This window comes from Cibotium barometz, chromosome 55, assembly GCF_041138505.1.
Source record: "Cibotium barometz isolate CiBa-2024 chromosome 55, ASM4113850v1, whole genome shotgun sequence".
In the NCBI taxonomy this organism is placed as follows: domain Eukaryota; kingdom Viridiplantae; phylum Streptophyta; class Polypodiopsida; order Cyatheales; family Cibotiaceae; genus Cibotium; species Cibotium barometz.
Window position 1 is genome coordinate 5,861,731 of NC_141100.1, and position 17,198 is coordinate 5,878,928.

At 46.3% G+C, this 17,198-nt stretch overlaps 1 protein-coding gene across 1 annotated transcript in view; it reads right to left on the bottom strand.

Annotated features, from left to right (window-relative positions):
- The window catches only part of LOC147607289 (transcription factor RF2b-like), a 48,106-nt gene extending 32,618 nt beyond the window's left edge, over window positions 1–15,488 (bottom strand). Inside the window, exons 1-2 of the mRNA XM_086790733.1 lie at window positions 14,327–15,488; window positions 13,426–13,558 (exon numbers count right to left, since the gene is read on the bottom strand). Coding sequence (XP_086646859.1) covers window positions 13,426–13,558; window positions 14,327–15,186 — 993 coding nt within the window. The 5' untranslated portion in view covers window positions 15,187–15,488. The remainder of the gene's footprint in view (window positions 1–13,425; window positions 13,559–14,326) is intronic.
- Between the last annotated feature and the right edge of the window lie 1,710 nt (window positions 15,489–17,198).

Genomic DNA, 17,198 nt, shown 5'->3' on the forward strand with positions numbered 1-17,198 from the left:
TAGCGGCCTGTTCCGTGACCACATCCTCCGTGCTGCCGCTATCAAACAAGACAACGACTCTCTGGCCACCTATGTAGCCAAAGGACTTGAGCAATTCGTTGCGCTCATACTCCTGGTCATGGGCGCCCTTCTGCTTATCTTCGAGCTCCCGGCTAATAATTGCTCCAACTTAAGCACCTAGGTTTGAAGAACTAGGGGTAGCCGCTGGGATCTGTGTGGGAGCTGAGCTCACCACGGAAGCTGTGGAGGCGGCGGCGGCGGGCGGGCTTTGGAGGCTTCTTCGGACAATCCCGAGAAGTATGTCCTTTTGTATGACAAAAGAAACATCTACCCTCCTTCTTGTACTAGGAAAGCTCCTCAACACTCAACTTGCCACCTCTCTTGCCTGCCTCCGCTTTTTGGTCTGCAGTAAGCTTAGACGCACTGTTCGAGTTCTTGGAGCTAGAGGCTCCCGGGCTCTGACCTGGGGAAGACCCAGTCTGGTTCTAGCTTTTGCCCCCCGAGGCGGTAGCCCTGGGAGAAGCCGACTGGGAAGTCTTGGGCTTGCCACCATTGTGTTTCATTTCTGCACTCTTCGCAAGCGAGAGTGCGTCTTCAAAAGTGGCTGGCCTAAACATACGCACCTCCCATTGGATTTGCGTGTCATGGCCATATAAAAACTGCCCTTTCTTGTTCGTATCAGATAAGCCTAATTGCAGACATAAAGTCGAAATTCTATTGCAAACTGAAGGACTGGTTGCGTGTTCTGACGCGCTCCCCAGAACTCGTCTTCGAGTCGCTCAAGGTAGTGGGGCGGTAGAAACCGCTGCTTAAGGTCGCGGACAAACCCGTCCCAAACACACGAGAACAAGTCATGCGAAAACAAGTTTATGCATGCAAACATAAATGCTTGTGCACATGTAATGGATGAAATCTCCCTTTCATGAAACTTGTACAAAGATTTCTTGTCGGGCACAAAACTGGCGCGACAAAAATGTGAAGTCCTGTCCCATAGGCAAAACACAAGTCCTGGCACAGGCCTTTCTATGGAGTGACAATCCCATAAACAAGGTTGGCACAAATATCAATCCTACCATGGAGTGACAGTCCCATGGATAAGACACAATCCTGGTCATACACGAGTGGCAGCAAACAGGCTCCCGTCCATATGGCACAATACTGATCACACGGGTGGCACACAACTGGTTCCCGTCCATGTGACACCAAATGACTAACCCTTTCACATGGGGCAATGGCCTGGCCACATGTGAACATGGTACAAATCTCGCTGCTCTATGGAGTGACATTCCCATAGAAGTGGCTCCAGAAATGGAGATGGACCAAATGGTGACACAGATCGGTGACTTGTGGCACTTCCATTTTGGCCACTTGAATGTGGATGCGCTACAGCGGGCTTTCTGGGACCAGATGGTGGATGGCTTGCCAGATGTTGGCAACAGGCAGGGACACTGTAGTTCTTGCATTCGTGGTAAGCAGCACAGTGAGCCTTTTCCGAAGCAGGCTTCTAGGCGGGCTTCGAAACCTTTGGAGTTGGTACACACTAACTTGTGTGGACCTATGCAAACCCCATCCTTGGGAGGTTCTTTGTATTTTATGCTGCTGCTTGATGATTGTAGCAAATTCACGTGGGTTTATTTCCTTTCCCAGAAGGACCGAGCTTTTGCTCGGTTCAAGGTGTGGCATGTGATGGTGGAGAAAGAGTCTGGATTGCAGATAAAGACTCTTCAGGCTGATAAAAGAGTAGAGTTTTCTTCCAATGCGTTTGTGCGGTTTTGTGCGGAACATGGCATCAAGCGGGAGCTCACCAATACAGGTTCGCCTTCAGAGAATGGAGTGGTTGAGCTTAAGAACCGGACTTTGGTGGAGATGGCAAGGACGATGTTGGAGCATCGTGATCTTCCTCGTCCACTTTGGGGAGAGGCTATGGCTATGGCTGTCCATATCCTCAACCGATCTCCAACGACTTTAGTATCAAAGATGACTCCCTTTGAGGCTTATTTTGGCAGGAAACCAGATGTCTCCCATTTTCGTGTGTTTGGGAGTGATGCCTATGTTCACATTCCAAAGAAGCAGAGGGGGAAGCTTGACTCGAAGTCCCAGAAGCTTGTATTTGTGGGATATAACTCTCTTTCCAAAGTATACAAGTTGTATGGCCCGGAGCGAAACGAGGTTGTTGTCAATAGAGATGTTGTTTTTGATGAGCATGTTCTAGCTTCCACTGTTGATGAACCGCCACTTCTTGGAGACCCAGATGAGTCTGATGATGATTCCCAGTCTATTGTTCCAGCTAGACAGCCTCAATCAGTTGTAGAGGTTGAGCCCGTGGCTGGAGATGAGCCCCAGCAGCAACAGGAGGCTCTGCGTTCTGTTCCAGTACCCATGTGGTTGTTAGACACCCTTTGAGAGTCGGGTGTTACGGAGTTTCCCTTCGAGTGGACCGCAGAGGACGGACCTCGAAGATTGCATAGAGTTCGTGACAAAAGTCATTTAGCGGAGCTCTTATAGGTAAACTATCTTTTGACACAAAGCCAGACTTGTGGCTAACGGTTATGCTCAGCGGCCTGGCATCGACTATGAGGATACCTTTGCACCGGCAGCAAGGATGACCACGATTCGGACTATTCTAGCCCTTGCCTCTTCTCAACGGTGGCCCGTATATCAAATGGATGTAAAATCCACGTTCCTTAGTGGTGACTTGCAAGACGAGGTGTACGTTGAGCAGCCTCCAGGCTTTGAGGTTCTAGGATCAAAGGGGATGGTTTACAGGTTACGGAAGGCCTTGTATGGTCTTAAGCAGACTCCCAGGGCTTGGAACCAGAAGATTGATTCCTTCTTTCTACGGACTGAATTTCAAAGATCAGTTGTTGCAGATCCTAACTTGTATCTCTTCGGGAACACGGTTTGGTCACGTTGATCATCCTTTATGTGGATGACCTCATTCTCACTGGCGGTCATGTGGAGCACATAGCAGTGACGAAGGCTGCCTTGTCAAAGGAGTTTGAGATGACCGACTTAGGCTTACTCCACTTCTTCTTGGAATTGGAGATTTGGCAGACCCAGAGGGGGTTCTTTATCTCTCAGCAGCAGTATGTTCATGAGTTACTTGAGGCCTTTGGGATGGAGAACTGCAAGCCTATCACGTCACCGATGGACCCGAACACGAAGCTTACAGTGAATGATCCTTGTGAGCCACTTGATGCCGCTCTGTATCGAAAGCTTGTTGATTCATTGATCTAGTTGCTGAACACCAGATTGGACTTGAGCTTTCCTATGGGGCTGTTGAGCTCGTTCATGCAGACGCCTTTGAAGACTCATTGGGACGCAGGATTGCGAATCTTGCGGTATCTGTAGGGTACGAAGGATCTTGGACTCTTCTACGACACTAGAGGGGAAACGAAGGACCGAGTCTAACTCCAAGGCTAGATTGACTCAGATTAGGGAGGAGATCCAGACACGAGGAGATCTACATCAAGCTACGGATTTACCCTCGGCTCGAGCTGCTTCATGGAGCAGCAAGAGGCAGCCAACTATTGCCTTGTCGTCTACAAAGGTAGAGTACCCGGCTGCTTGTGCTGCTGCTTGTGAGGTGGTGTGGCTGCAGAGGTTGCTTGGCGAGATTGGGTTTCCACAGAAGGATGTTTACCTGGCCGACTTGTTTTTTACCTAGTCATGAGCATCGGTTGTTGGTCGTGAGCATCTATGCTGCTGTCAGCTGTTTATGGGCTGGCCGACCTGGGGCCATATAAAATGGCCCTAGTCCTCCCATACTGTCTTGTAGCAGAGTTACACAACTTCTCTCTCCCTCTCATCTGCGTTTTGCTCTCTACAGCAGTTGTCTTCATTTCCGTTGTGCATTCTGACAGAGTTCAGCGTTTTGCTCTCTACAGCAGTTGTCTTCATTTCCGTTGTGCATTCTGACAGAGTTCAAGGGATTGCACCACCACACCCAGCTAGTCCTCCAGTTTGCCAACAAGAAGGGGATTCTGACAGAGTTTAGGGGATTGCACCACCACGCCCAGCTAGTCCTCCAGTTTGCCAGAGCAAGAAGGGGGCGATGCTTCTATTGTCATACTCCTAGGGCATGCCCTAAGAAACCCCTTGCCACCACGCCCAGCTAGTCCTCCAGTTTGCCAGAGCAAGAAGGGGGCGATGCTTCTATTGTCATACTCCTAGGGCATGCCCTAAGAAACCCCTTGCCCAATGACATCACCAGCCTTGACAGCTTCAATGGTGAGCCACGCTCCCACACAAACCCTCGAGATGCCGCTAGTTCTTCAACCCCCAATCCCACAGTTGGCGCCATTGTTAGCCAGGAGCTCAAAGATAAGCAGAAGGGCACCCATCACCCGACGTACGAGCGCAATGAGTTACTCAAGACCTTTGGCTACAAGGTGGCCAGAGAGTCGTCGTCTTTTTTGACAACGGCTGTACGGAGGACGTGATCAAGGAACACACCGCTTGGCGAGCCCTCTTAGCCATTCGTTGGTTTCACAAGTTTCATCCAAACATCACAACTGGGAACGGCACACTTTTGGGATTCTCAAAAATGTGTCCAAGGCTCCTATCATCATCAAGTGTGAGCCAGGACTTCCTAACTTTCCTCTCATAAGCCACATGCAAGCTAAATGAGAAATCAGAAAAGGCACACAATGTGCATCAAAGAAGTACCAAGCCCTACATGACTAATTCCAGAAGATTTTCCTTCGAGACAATCTCCCTCCCAAGCTTCCCCCATCCACACCGGAGGATCACAGAATTGATCTCCTCCCAGGCTCAGAACCAAGCAAGTTTTCGTGTCGCCTAAGCAAGGCTATGGAATCGGAGTTGCACGGCCAACTCCAAGAATATTTGCAATCAAGGTTCATACGTTCCAGTGCTGATCCTTTTTATAAAGAAAGAGGCTGGATCTTCCAGACTTCATGAGGATTATCATGCTCTGAACAAGCTGACAATCAAGAGTAAATTCTCAATGCGTCGGATTGATTTTATCCTAGAGAGGCTGAATGGAGCCAAGGTGTTTTCAAAGCTTGACCTAAAAAGTGGATACCATCATGTACAGATTGTCAAAGGGGACATCCCAAAGACAGCCTTCCGCACTAAACGGGCCCACTACGAGTTTGTGGTCATACCCTTCAGTTTGACAAACGCCCCTACAACATTTAGCCACATGATGATGTGTATGTTCAAGGACTTGATCGGAAAGTGTGTGTTCATTTTCTTAGATGACATACTTGTTTTTTCAGCCGCAATTGAGAAACACAGCATTGACGTCAAAAAAGCCTCTCGATAGTTTTATGGCATCCTCTGTCCCTCCCTCTTGTTGAGCTTTATCTATGATGTACTTATCACTGTATATGCTACCTTTCTTGCTTCGATCTCATGTCGACAAGCTCCCAAGTCACTCTCCAGCTGCTGGATAATCTTATCACCCCTCTCTATCTTATATGGTGCCACTATGCTCTTGTAGAGATTGATGTTGGTGGAGCGTGTTTTCTCCCAAGAAACCAAAGAGCCTCTGAAATCAACTAAAACTCCATGTTCTACACACATGTACCTGCTACAAATGTATGTGAAGAAAAACAAACACACCATTGTAGGCAAGGACTAGGCAAAGTTCTCATCCTTGCACGATGGAGGAAGGGTGGGTGTAGCCAATTGGCTCGGGCAAGGAAGCCGCATATACCCTATTTGCTCCCTTCGTTCACAAATTGGTTGACCTGAAGCACCCCCTTGGAGGCGCCTCACGCCCTTCAGCTCTATTTTGCTACTATGGATGGCCGCCTACTATGTGTTGTTTTGCAGCTTGATTGCGTATCTTGAGGTTTCTGCAGCATGCAAAGGATCATGGACTCTTTTACACAGTAGGGGGATTGATGGATGGAGTCCGACTCCACGGTTGGAGTGACTCAGATTGGGAAGGAGATCCGGACATAAAAAAATCTACTTCAGGCCCGGGAGCAGTTTTACGGAGCAGTAAGAGGCAGTCATCTTTTGCCTTGTCGTCGATAGAGGCAGAGTGCCGGGCTGCTTGTGATGCTGCTTGTGAGGTGGTAAGGTTGCAGAGGTTGCATGGCAGGTTTGGGCTTCCACTGGAGGAACCCACGGTCATCCAGAGGCACTTTGTTCGTGACCAAATCGTTGTTGATGACATCTTGCTAGAGTTCTGTTCGACGGAGGACAGTACGATGGACCTCTTCACGAAGTCGCTATCTCAGGCTTTGCTCAGGCGGCACCCCAGCTCCCTGTGGTTGGTTTCACAGCCAGGAGCTAAGAGGGGATGTTAGAAGTCATCTCCTGTCTTTACTGAGACACCAGGGACTCTGTTGTGGGTGTGCCCGCCCTTGTAGGTGTTGTTCTCATTTTTCCTCACTCCCCATATTTTTCCCCCATTTTTTCCCATTTTTTTGTGGCTTGGGTGGCAGCCCTATGGTGTCAGGATGACCTCTGATGCTGGCCGACTACATTTGTTCATGCTAGTCCTGGCTGATTGTTTTGCTTCAAGTCCACGACCTCCCACATGTGCTGGCCGACACCCCTGCAGCTGGCCGACTGGTTTTTTGGCTGCTCGTGGAGGTATAGTGCCTGTCGGCTGCATCTGGAACAAGCCGACTGTCATGGCCCTGTGAAAATGGAACAGCACAAGTGTGGACATGGTGGTTGCTGAGCAAAAATATTAAATGATTCACATTTGGGGTGCCCGGACAGAGATAATGATGTATGGACATCTCCAGGTGTGAAGGGGGGAACTAGAACATTAATATTTTAATGTTTTATTTATGGTTGCCCCTAGGCCTTAGTGGCCCCTAGGGAACTTTAATGTTTATTAAAGTTGGGGCCCTAGGACATTTTTGGAGAGAGGCCACTCCACTTTTGGAGTTGCATGCCTCTCTCATCTCTCTCTCTCTAGCTTTTTGGGAAATCGTGCAAGCTCATGCGTGGAGGAAAAGAGAAGAGGGCTGGTCGACTGTTTTTGGACTGCTGCAAGTACAGGGTGCAGTACGGCTGCTGCAGGTTCTGTTGCTGGTACAGGCAGCACTGACAGAGGTTGAGAGCAGACCAGGCCGTACAGACGTACAGTCCACGTGGCCAGTACAGGCCATACAGGGCAGGCGACGGCTGTGGTTGCAGGCGACGCCGGCGATCAGAGAACAGGCGGAGCAGGCAATTGCAGATTCTTGTGGCTACTGGCAGGTTTTGACCTGTACGGAATAGGGGCTGCAGGTGGATACTGTACAGAACAGTACGGTCGCTGCTAGCTGGAGCAGGCGGGTACTGTGCAGGATAGTACAGTAGCAGCTTTCTGACACAGACAGGTTCACTTCTTCTAGCGCAAGCAGTAGATGAACGTACAGATTGTACGGACAGCTGCAGGTGGTGTTCTATCAGAAGAAGAAATTATGAGTCAATTATGAGTCAGGTACAGGAGCTTTTGAATAAAGAGTTGATACAGCCTAGCTCATCACCCTTTTGCTCACCTGTACTCTTAGTGCAAAAGAAGGATGGTTCTTGGCGCATGTGTATTGACTACAGGGCGCTGAACAAGAATACCATCAAGAATCGATTCCCCATTCCGAGGATCGATGACATTTTGGACCGCTTACAGGGCTCCACAGTTTTTAGTCGCATTGACTTGAAAAGCGGGTATCATCAGATACGTATTAGACCCAAGGATGTGCATAAGACAACATTTCGAACCACGTTTGGGTTGTATGAGTTTTTGGTTATGCCCTTTGGTTTGACAAATGCACCTGCCACATTTAACAGAATGATGGACAGGATTTTCCGGCCTCATAAAGTGTTTGTGGGCACATTCTTTGATGATATGATTGTGCATTCACAAACTGAGGAAGAGCATAGAAGGAATTGGCCATTGTGTTTGCAGAACGCAGGAACCATAGGCTGTTTGCAGAACGCAGGAACCATAGGCTGGTTATTAATGGCAAGAAGAGTGAGTTCTTTTTGCAAGAGATACATTTCTTGGGACATATTGTGTCTAAGCATGGAGTCCGTAAGGATCCAGTGAAGGTGGAAGCAATTCTTAATTGGCCAGATTTAAGGACCGTGCATGATGTGCGCAGCTTTGTAGGATTGTGTTCCTATTACAGGCGGTACATACGGTATTTTGCTGAAATTGCTTCGCCCCTTCATGTCTTAACGAAGAAGGCAACTCCGTTTAGATGAGCTGATCGGGAAATTACAGCCTTTAAAAAGCTCAAAGAAAAGCTTACTTCGGATCCAGTATTGGTGTTACCGGACCTCCGAAAGGCTTTTGTTGTCCAGTGTGATGCATGTGGAAGTTAGCATTGGGGCAGTTCTCATGCAGGAGGGACATGTGATAGCCTATGAGAGTAGAATATTGCAAGATGCCGAGAAGCATTTACAGGTTTATGAGAAAGAGATGTTGGCTGTAATCCATGCTCTTTCTACATGTTGGCTGATTTCACTGTGCAGACAGATCATCAGACCTTGCGTTATTTCCTCACGCAAACTAAGCTTTCAGAGAAGCATATGCGTTGGGCAAACTTTTTGTCTATGTTTCACTTCCAGATTGTGAATGTGGAAGGCAAAAAGAATGTAGTGGCAGATACTTTGTCACGCAAGCCACAGGTCTCAGCAGTTTCACTTGCTTATCATCATGAGCTTGATGAAATGAAAGAGCAGTATGCCCATGATGAGGACTTTGCAAGGTTGTATGATCAGATGTCTGAGGATCAGCGGCATGAGCATTATACTCTCAGGGATGGATTTTTATTGATGCATGGCAGACTGTGTGTTACCAGGCCATTGCGATTTAAGGTTATGATTGAAAGTCATGCTCCACCGTATGCAGGTCATAGAGGTATTGACGCCACAGTAAAAGCAGTGGAGACTTTCTTTTATTGGCCAACTTTGAGAAGAGATGTTGATGCTTTTGTTAGGCAATGCATCGTATGTCAGAAGGTAAAGTTTGACCGTCAAAAGACACCAGGGTTACTACAGCCTTTACCTATTCCAGATAGACCTTGGGAGAGCATGGCCATGGATTTTATATTTGATCTTCCATGGACACAAACGGGCAATGATGGCATTTGGACTATCATATGTAGGTTCAGTAAGCAGGCTCATTTCATTCCCGTGCGTAAGACGATCAAAGTGGATCATATGGTGAAGTTGTTCATGGCGAACATCTTCAAGTATCATGGATTGCCTACGTCTATCATTAGTGACCGTGATCCACGAATGACGAGTTTGTTCTGGAGAGGGTTGTTTGACAACATGGGTACAACTCTCAAGTTTTCATCATCATTTCATCCACAAACAGATGGTCAGTCGGAAGAGGCTAACTCTACAGTGTTAGATCTTCTCAAGTGTTATGTGTCAGAGCACAAGCAACAATGGGAAAAGTATCTTCCTTTGGTGGAGTTTGCATATAACACTGTCCATACCTTGACGGGCAAGGCGTCTTTTGAGATTGTGGAAGAAGGGAAGAAGGTACCACCTATTTTGCACACAAAGGATAAGATCTTTGAGGCTGATCAGTATGTGGAGAGTATGGATGAAGCTTATCGGAGAGTTAAGTTGGCACTCCAGAAAACTCAGCAGAAGCAAAAGAAAGCCGCAGACCGTCACAGACGTGCTTTAGAGTTTGCATTGGGAGATTGGGTTCTTTTGCGCTTTGAAAAGGGTAGACTCAAGAAGATGAAGGGTAAAGAGCGCTTATTCCCTAAGTTGAGCATGCGCTATTATGGGCCTTTTCAGGTATCGGAAAAGATTGGTGAGGTAGCCTATCGTTTGAAGCTACCAGATCACTGGAAGATTCACAATGCTTTTCACGTGAGTCTCCTTAGACCCTTCTGTGGGGATGTGCCTGAGGATGTATCAAATGAGGCTCAGCCGGAAGTTGAGGAACTTGATGAGGTTCTTATTCCAGAGCAGATACTGGCACATAAGGAAAGAAAGGTACAAGGTAAAGTTTCCCGTCGCTATCTTGTGAAGTTCAAGAACTATTCACCGATGGATGCGAAGTGGATGGAGGAAGGTGACTTAACAGATTCACCTCAGGTTTTGCATTGATGCCTTTGAGTTAGAGCCGACTCTTGTTGTGGCTCATTCAGGTTCAGCAGAGCATGGGTCTGGAGCATTGCCTGATGCTCAAGAGGGGGGTAGCACCTCCACTCCCTTGATATAGACAGGCTCAAATGACATCTAGAGGTCGCTTGGTGCAGTTTTTATCTCACCCGAAGGTACAGATGGCTGACAGTACATCTGTTTATGGGACTTCTATGATATATGTGTACTAGTCACATGGGATGTTGTGGTTGTGTATGGTTCACAGTGGTATACAACTTGGACTATTACTACGCCATTGGTTTGCAGTGAATGTTGATACATGTGCATGGCTTATTGGGACGCTGATCTTGCCATATTGTATATTTCACTCTGAATATTTTGCTGTATCACCAGAATGCAATCGAGGACGCTTGCCATTTTTCAAGAGGGGGGTATGTCATGGCCCTGTGAAAATGGAACAGCACAAGTGTGGACATGGTGGTTGCTGAGCAAAAATATTAAATGATTCACATTTGGGGTGCCCGGACAGAGATAATGATGTATGGACATCTCCAGATGTGAAGGGGGAAACTAGAACATTAATATTTTAATGTTTTATTTATGGTTGCCCCTAGGCCTTAGTGGCCCCTAGGAAACTTTAATGTTTATTAAAGTTGGGGCCCTAGGACATTTTTGGAGAGAGGCCACTCCACTTTTGGAGTTGCATGCCTCTCTCATCTCTCTCTCTCTAGCTTTTTGGGAAATCGTGCAAGCTCATGCGTGGAGGAAAAGAGAAGAGGGATGGTCGATTGTTTTTGGACTGCTGCAAGTACAGGGTACAGTACGACTGCTGCAGGTTCTTTTGCTGGTACAGGCAGCGCTGACAGAGGCTGAGAGCAGACCAGGCCGTACAGACGTACAGTCCACGTGGACAGTACAGGCCGTACAGGGCAGGCGACGGCTATGGTTGCAGGCGGCGCCGGCGATCAGAGAACAAGCGGAGTAGGCAATTGCAGATTCTTGTGGCTACTGGCAGGTTCTGACCTGTACGGAATAGGGGCTGCAGGTGGATAATGTACAGAACAGTACGGTCGCTGCTAGCTGGAGCAGGCGGGTACTGTGCAGGACAGTACAGTAGCAGCTTTCTGACACAGACAGGTTCAGTTGCTGCTAATTCTTCTAACGCAAGCAGTAGATGAACGTACAGATTGTACGGACAGCTGCAAGTGGTGTTCTATCAGAGTATATTTGGAGCAACAGTCAGGTGGTTGCAAGAGGAAAAGTACAGACAGTCTCTGGCATGCACAGACTGGTACAATTGGCCTCGCGAGTGCAGAACCACGAGCTGATTTGGTAAGCTCTGAACTTGTTCATCTATCTTTCTTTCCATTGGCTTATGTCTGCTGCAGAGTTGTGCTATCTGGCCCCTTGTGAGAGGAGGGGTATGGCAGATTGAAAAGGGTGGAAACAGAGATTGGACAGTGGATGTATGTTTGTGCTGAGTTGTGGAACCATGTACATGAGATATGCCAGATGTGTGCTCAAGGCTGTCCTGCTGAATGGTCTTGGCTGATCAGAGGGGAACACAGAGTGTTGCTTTTGTGGGACACATATCTGTGTGTGAATCCTCTGTGCTAATAGGTATTGTGGGCTGCCAGATTGGACATACAGGTGTATTCTCCATTGAATAAAGAAATACCGAAAGGGGCGCCAAGCTTTGGGGCCAACAGGTGTCGTTCTCTTTTCAGATTTGGGGCACTCTAGCTCCAATCACATTTGTTTTTATATCTGGACTACAAGCGGAAGAGTGACTACTAGTCTACCGCACTTTGGTTTATACCAGAGGCCGGTTTCACCGACTGCACTATGGGGAACATATAAAATGGCCCCCCAGTCCCTTGTCACATTTGTATCATATTCGGGATCTTCTTTGTGTATATAGAGCAGAGTTACACGCCTCTATCTCTCTCCCTCTCTTGTGCTGTTTTTCTGAATTGCGTCTGCTCTCGTGTTCCCAGATTTGGTCATCATCTCTGCTGCGTATTCTGACAGAAGCATGTCCACGTCAAACTCCGGAGAGTATGCACGTGACAAGCAATGTCAAGCACCGCCACATTGACATTTTGGAACATTCAATACACTCAAGATACCTTTTTGATAGGCACTATGCATGTTGTGAGCCCTTGTCCAAGGACAAATCGCTAGGCACCATCTAGGTCTTGGGGTTTGTCAATGTCGGAACACTGTGTCAGTTCTACACCTAATGTTGCAACCCACTTTCATGATCTAATTGATGTACAAGTGATTCCACATACTTAGATGCCTGTCAAGTGTTTGGACAACATATTGGAGTCAATAGGAAAAGCGTCTTAAAAGTTGATAGTGTTTAAACCCATTTGGTCTTTAGGCACAAGCAACAACCAAGAGGTTCAGGGAAGTGGGAAGGCCAAAAAGGAGGCTATGGACAGCCATATTGATAACCCAATAAGCACCCAGAAGTGCCCACAGCATGCATTAATGGGGCATAGGTTTGGCACAGTATGAACATGTTCAATGACATTATTGATAATATTTTTGGGTCTGAAAAGGGCTGGCCGACCTGAATCTGACCAGCACTTGTAGCACCTATAAAGGGTGGGGTGCGTCCCCATACTCCCCATCTAATCAAAGTGAAAGCAACATCTTCATCCCCAGCCTTGTGGGATTGTCCAAGCAGCCCAACGGCAACCAAGGAGAGGCTAATGCAAGCAAGAAAGGGGGTCTGCAGCCAGGTCAGACTAACACACCATCTTCAGTCCATCTGGAGGTTAACGCAAGCTTCAACCAGAGGCAAGGAGGAGGCAACCAGTCCACCAGCCACTTCCAGGCAGTCAAGATTGAGTCCTCTCCTGAGAAATGCACGTCCTGGTCGGTCTTCAGTTGGAGCAAAATTCGCCAAATTCTTGTACTCACGACAAATTGTAACAATAAAGCATATACACCTTCAGAGGTGGGGCCCTTAAGGGGGTACTTGGGACCCACTACCCTGTCCTGTGCACGATCTCTCTCTCTCCTTCTCAATTTCTTCCAAATCTAAAGTTACACGCAGACCTTAATCACCATTAAGCGCTTCCACTACAACTCATGTAACACAATTATATTAACTGCATCCAAAAGACCACAAGGATCTATAAGACCCTAGGTAATACATCAAAGTGAAACTATCATGCACATTGGCATGGAACTACTTGATTAAAGAACATCTGCATGACTCTGCAACAAGTATTTGTATTCGCAGAATTTGTATGAAGTGTGAAAGAGCATAAACAAAAGGCCAAAGCATTACAAAAAACATTAAAGTGAAAGAAGCAGGCTTTCAAACACTCTCTCCTTTATATGTTCTTAAAGGTAGTGTACCTGTAACATAGTTAGCTGAGCAGAAAGAGTGGTGGCTTCGGTCTGAAGTGTCTGCACTTTTCGCTCAAGCTCTGCTATGTATCGCATTTTGCGCTCTTTTGAGCGAGCTGCGGACTGCCGATTTGCCAGAATCCTGTCACAAACTTTACTGTAAACTATAAATTCAAAGAAAGCCAGTACGAACAAGAGTTTCCTTCAGAACCTAAGGCTGGGTTCACAATTTCCCGGGCAGAAGCCATGGAAGCTGACGTAATGGAAGCTCCTGGTGGTGGTTACATGCCAGAAAACTCCAAGCTCATTCACATTATCCTCGCCCTGTGTGGTGTTGGGCCCACCAAGCGGGATACCTATTTGTCCAGCATGCCCAAGCTAGACTTCAAGGCAGAAAAACATAGGAAAATTCTGACATAAACCAGCGAGATGGGTTTCCCATGCATACAACTTCACAGCTGGACTGTTCTTATTTGCTGTAATGATGTGGCAGCTTTTTAATAAGCCCTATGTAGGAACTGGTGGCTGGACATAGGGCACGCCATGGCAACACATCACAGGCTTCCACCCAGAGAGTTGTGAGCCCAGCTCAATGCTCCCACTAGTCATGCATTTGAAAAAATTGTCTTGACACTCATACTCTGCATGTGTTCAGAGTCCTAACAGTTTAGTTTACATATTTAACATCCCCTATGGGAAATGTCCAGACAATGGCAACACATCACAGGCTTCCACCCAGAAAGTTGTGAGCTCATCCCAATGCCCCCACTAGTCATGCATTTGAAAAAATTGTATTGACACTCATACTCTGCATGTGATCAGAACCCTAACAGTTTAGTTTACATATTTAACATCCCCTATATTAAAATCATTGCCTTTCCTGGAAAAGCATTGACGCAATTGATCTAACCTCTTTGCTCGCTTGGGATCCATCGTGGCAAGTTCTGCCAATTTACTGGCTGCCATCCCTTTCTTGGCCTCTAACGATTCTGAACTGAGGAACTCCTGCTTAATTGGCACTGAACCATCCATGGAAAAGCTATGCTGATGCCGAGGCCTTCGTTCTCGGGTCTCACTATCCCATCCAGCAGGCCCTTGGAAGCCATTGGAGCCCGCAAGCACCCCATCAACTGAGAGACTTCGCATATGGTGGGGCTGGGGAGCAGGCATATCAGATGGGAACTTCAAGCCAGCATATGATGTTGCAGAGTTCAACTTGTCCATGTCAATATACATGGAGAACAAATCATCCCCTGCTTCATCAGAAAACGTCGGGGTTTCCAGTAAGCTGGGCTCATGTTCAAATGAGATATCATCAGGCAGGCGGAATGCAATCTCAGACTGAGCCCTGCGGTGGCCGCGGTGGCGTGGAGGTATGTCAGGCATGAGGTTGACATCAGTACTGAAGTTCTGAGAAGCGGGGCTAGGCAGACGGGTGGATGTGGCACACTCCTGCATGGCAACATCCATGGAGACGGACCCACTACGCATAGAGGAGTCGGAGGGAGAGGGAGAGGGTTCTCTTTTCAAGGTGAAGGCATTGGTTGGGGAAGGGTAACCCACATACTTGGACTGGTGGAGCTGTGATTGGGAAGGGTGAGGCGGGAAACCATTGCGGCTGGGACCTGCTGCAGTACTGTTGTTGCTGTTGTTATTGTTACTGTTGCTGTTGTGGGCGGCATTGTCATTGTTGTTAGTAGTGCTTGCAGCAGCAAAACCGGACTGCAGACTTTCCACAAAAGCCTCGTAGCCCTGGCCTAAGCCTTCCATTTATCAGTACCCTTACCTGGGTGGCCCGAACCGGTGAGAGACCTTAGCAAGGAGGGGGAGAAGTTCAATACCCTGTAGATCTGGATCTTCTACATGCCTCCAGGTGAGGCAAAGCAAAGTGAGTGACCTACGATGGCAATGTTAGTCGCAAAAACAGTAGGTACCTGTTCAGATTCCCGAAAAGCGAGTAGTAGAAACCCTATTGATGTTGAACTCAACTTGCTGGGGGGGGGAGAGAGAGAGAGAGAGAGAGAGAGAGAGACGCTGACATACAAGTCAAAACGCTATGTTTCACAGCAGTAGAGGACTTATCAGAAAAGTAGTATATATATATACCCCCAAAAAATTTGTCTCAAATAATTATCAACAGCCCTACAAGTCAACACACCCTTTGAAGGTTTACAACCCTTGTTGCCTCCACGTCCAAAAACCATGGGATCTCTATAAACTAATTAATTAATGCGAATGAAAATTTGGCACCCATATCGTGAAGATGAACTTAGATGGACTAGGAGTCTCCTCACCCATCGTAGGAGTGCCAGCTAGTGAGTTGCTAGTGGCATGCGGGGGTGACTTTATTAAGACACTTAGAACTAGTGAGTTAACGTTAAAAAGTTGAGGTTTAAAGTTCAAACAAGCTTAATATATATTGGGCCATTCAAGAGAGGGTTTTGTTACCATAATTTCAATGACACGTTCCTCTTCATGAGTGTAACTTGAGCCTAAGTGTCCATTCATTTATGAGATAATGTCTTATATAGAATTGGCCCTTATTCATACTATATGGGCGCCCAAAACTCTTATCTTAACTAATTGAGTTTGGGTATGGCTATATTTCTCATAAATGTTAAAATTTTTTTAGTTCCTTTGCATGACACTTATTCTTCACCCTCATATATGGCGGAGAGCGTCTAGCCCAAATGTGTTATAAATTTTTGTTTGTTTGAGCATACCTGAATCTTCCTAAGGGTAATGTATATATCTCTGATATGTGCCGTGAAAATCTGAGTATACTTGAATCTTCCTAAGGATAATGTATGTATCTCTGTCGTGAAAATTAGTCTTCACATGAAAAACTATTGGTTTCACGATGAGGTAACTTGTGGTTTTTTCCTTGTTTTCTACTTAGGATTACCTAGCTCAAAAACATCCTTGTTTTCTACTTAGGATTACCTACCTCAAAAACATCCATGTTTTCTACTTATGATTACCTACCTCAAAAACATCCTGGTGTAATTTTTAATGCGTTCTATAAGGTTTATAGTAGATGCAAAAACTAGGTTATGGTTTTTCATGGCCGAATGACAATGTTTGTTGATCTTAATAGTGATATTTAGCTTATACTCACAGTAAGTGGGAAGCACTAGAAACACAATTTTGATGATTTCTCTAACGTGAAAAACCAAGGTGTTTCTCATTGTCGTCAAAAACTACGAGTTTTTCATACCCTTTTTTTTTCTTTTTTGATGTGTTGGTTTGATAAAGTGTTGATAATAGTACATGTTAATGAACAAGAGGACGTGAAAATGTCATATTCTTCACGATGAAAAGTGAACTTTATTTTGACACTCTTGTTAACATTTATGGGTTAGCATGATGTAATATAGTAAAGAAACAAGGTTTCTGGCTACATTTTAACCATGTTTGCATTTTAGACATGAAAATTTATTAGTTTACGGCCAAATTCTAGCATAGAATTCTCTAATTAGCATGTCCGATTAGATGTTTGTTATGTTAATTTTATTTTTCAATAAATTTCGACTATGCATTTGTGTGTTAGGCCATGGTAAATTAGTTTCTCGGTTGAGTTGTTTGTGCTCCCGAGTGTGGTTGGGCGAAACCCCACAACATTGGGTGTTCCCTACATTCTTTATATGCTTTCCCATAAGTGGCACCGATGCCAGGGAATACCCCCAAAGACAATATTAGATAATTTGGGAAAAATCTCACACTTTGGGAATCAACTTTTTAATATAGTTTTGGCCATATCTTGAGCATATTAACTCCAAATT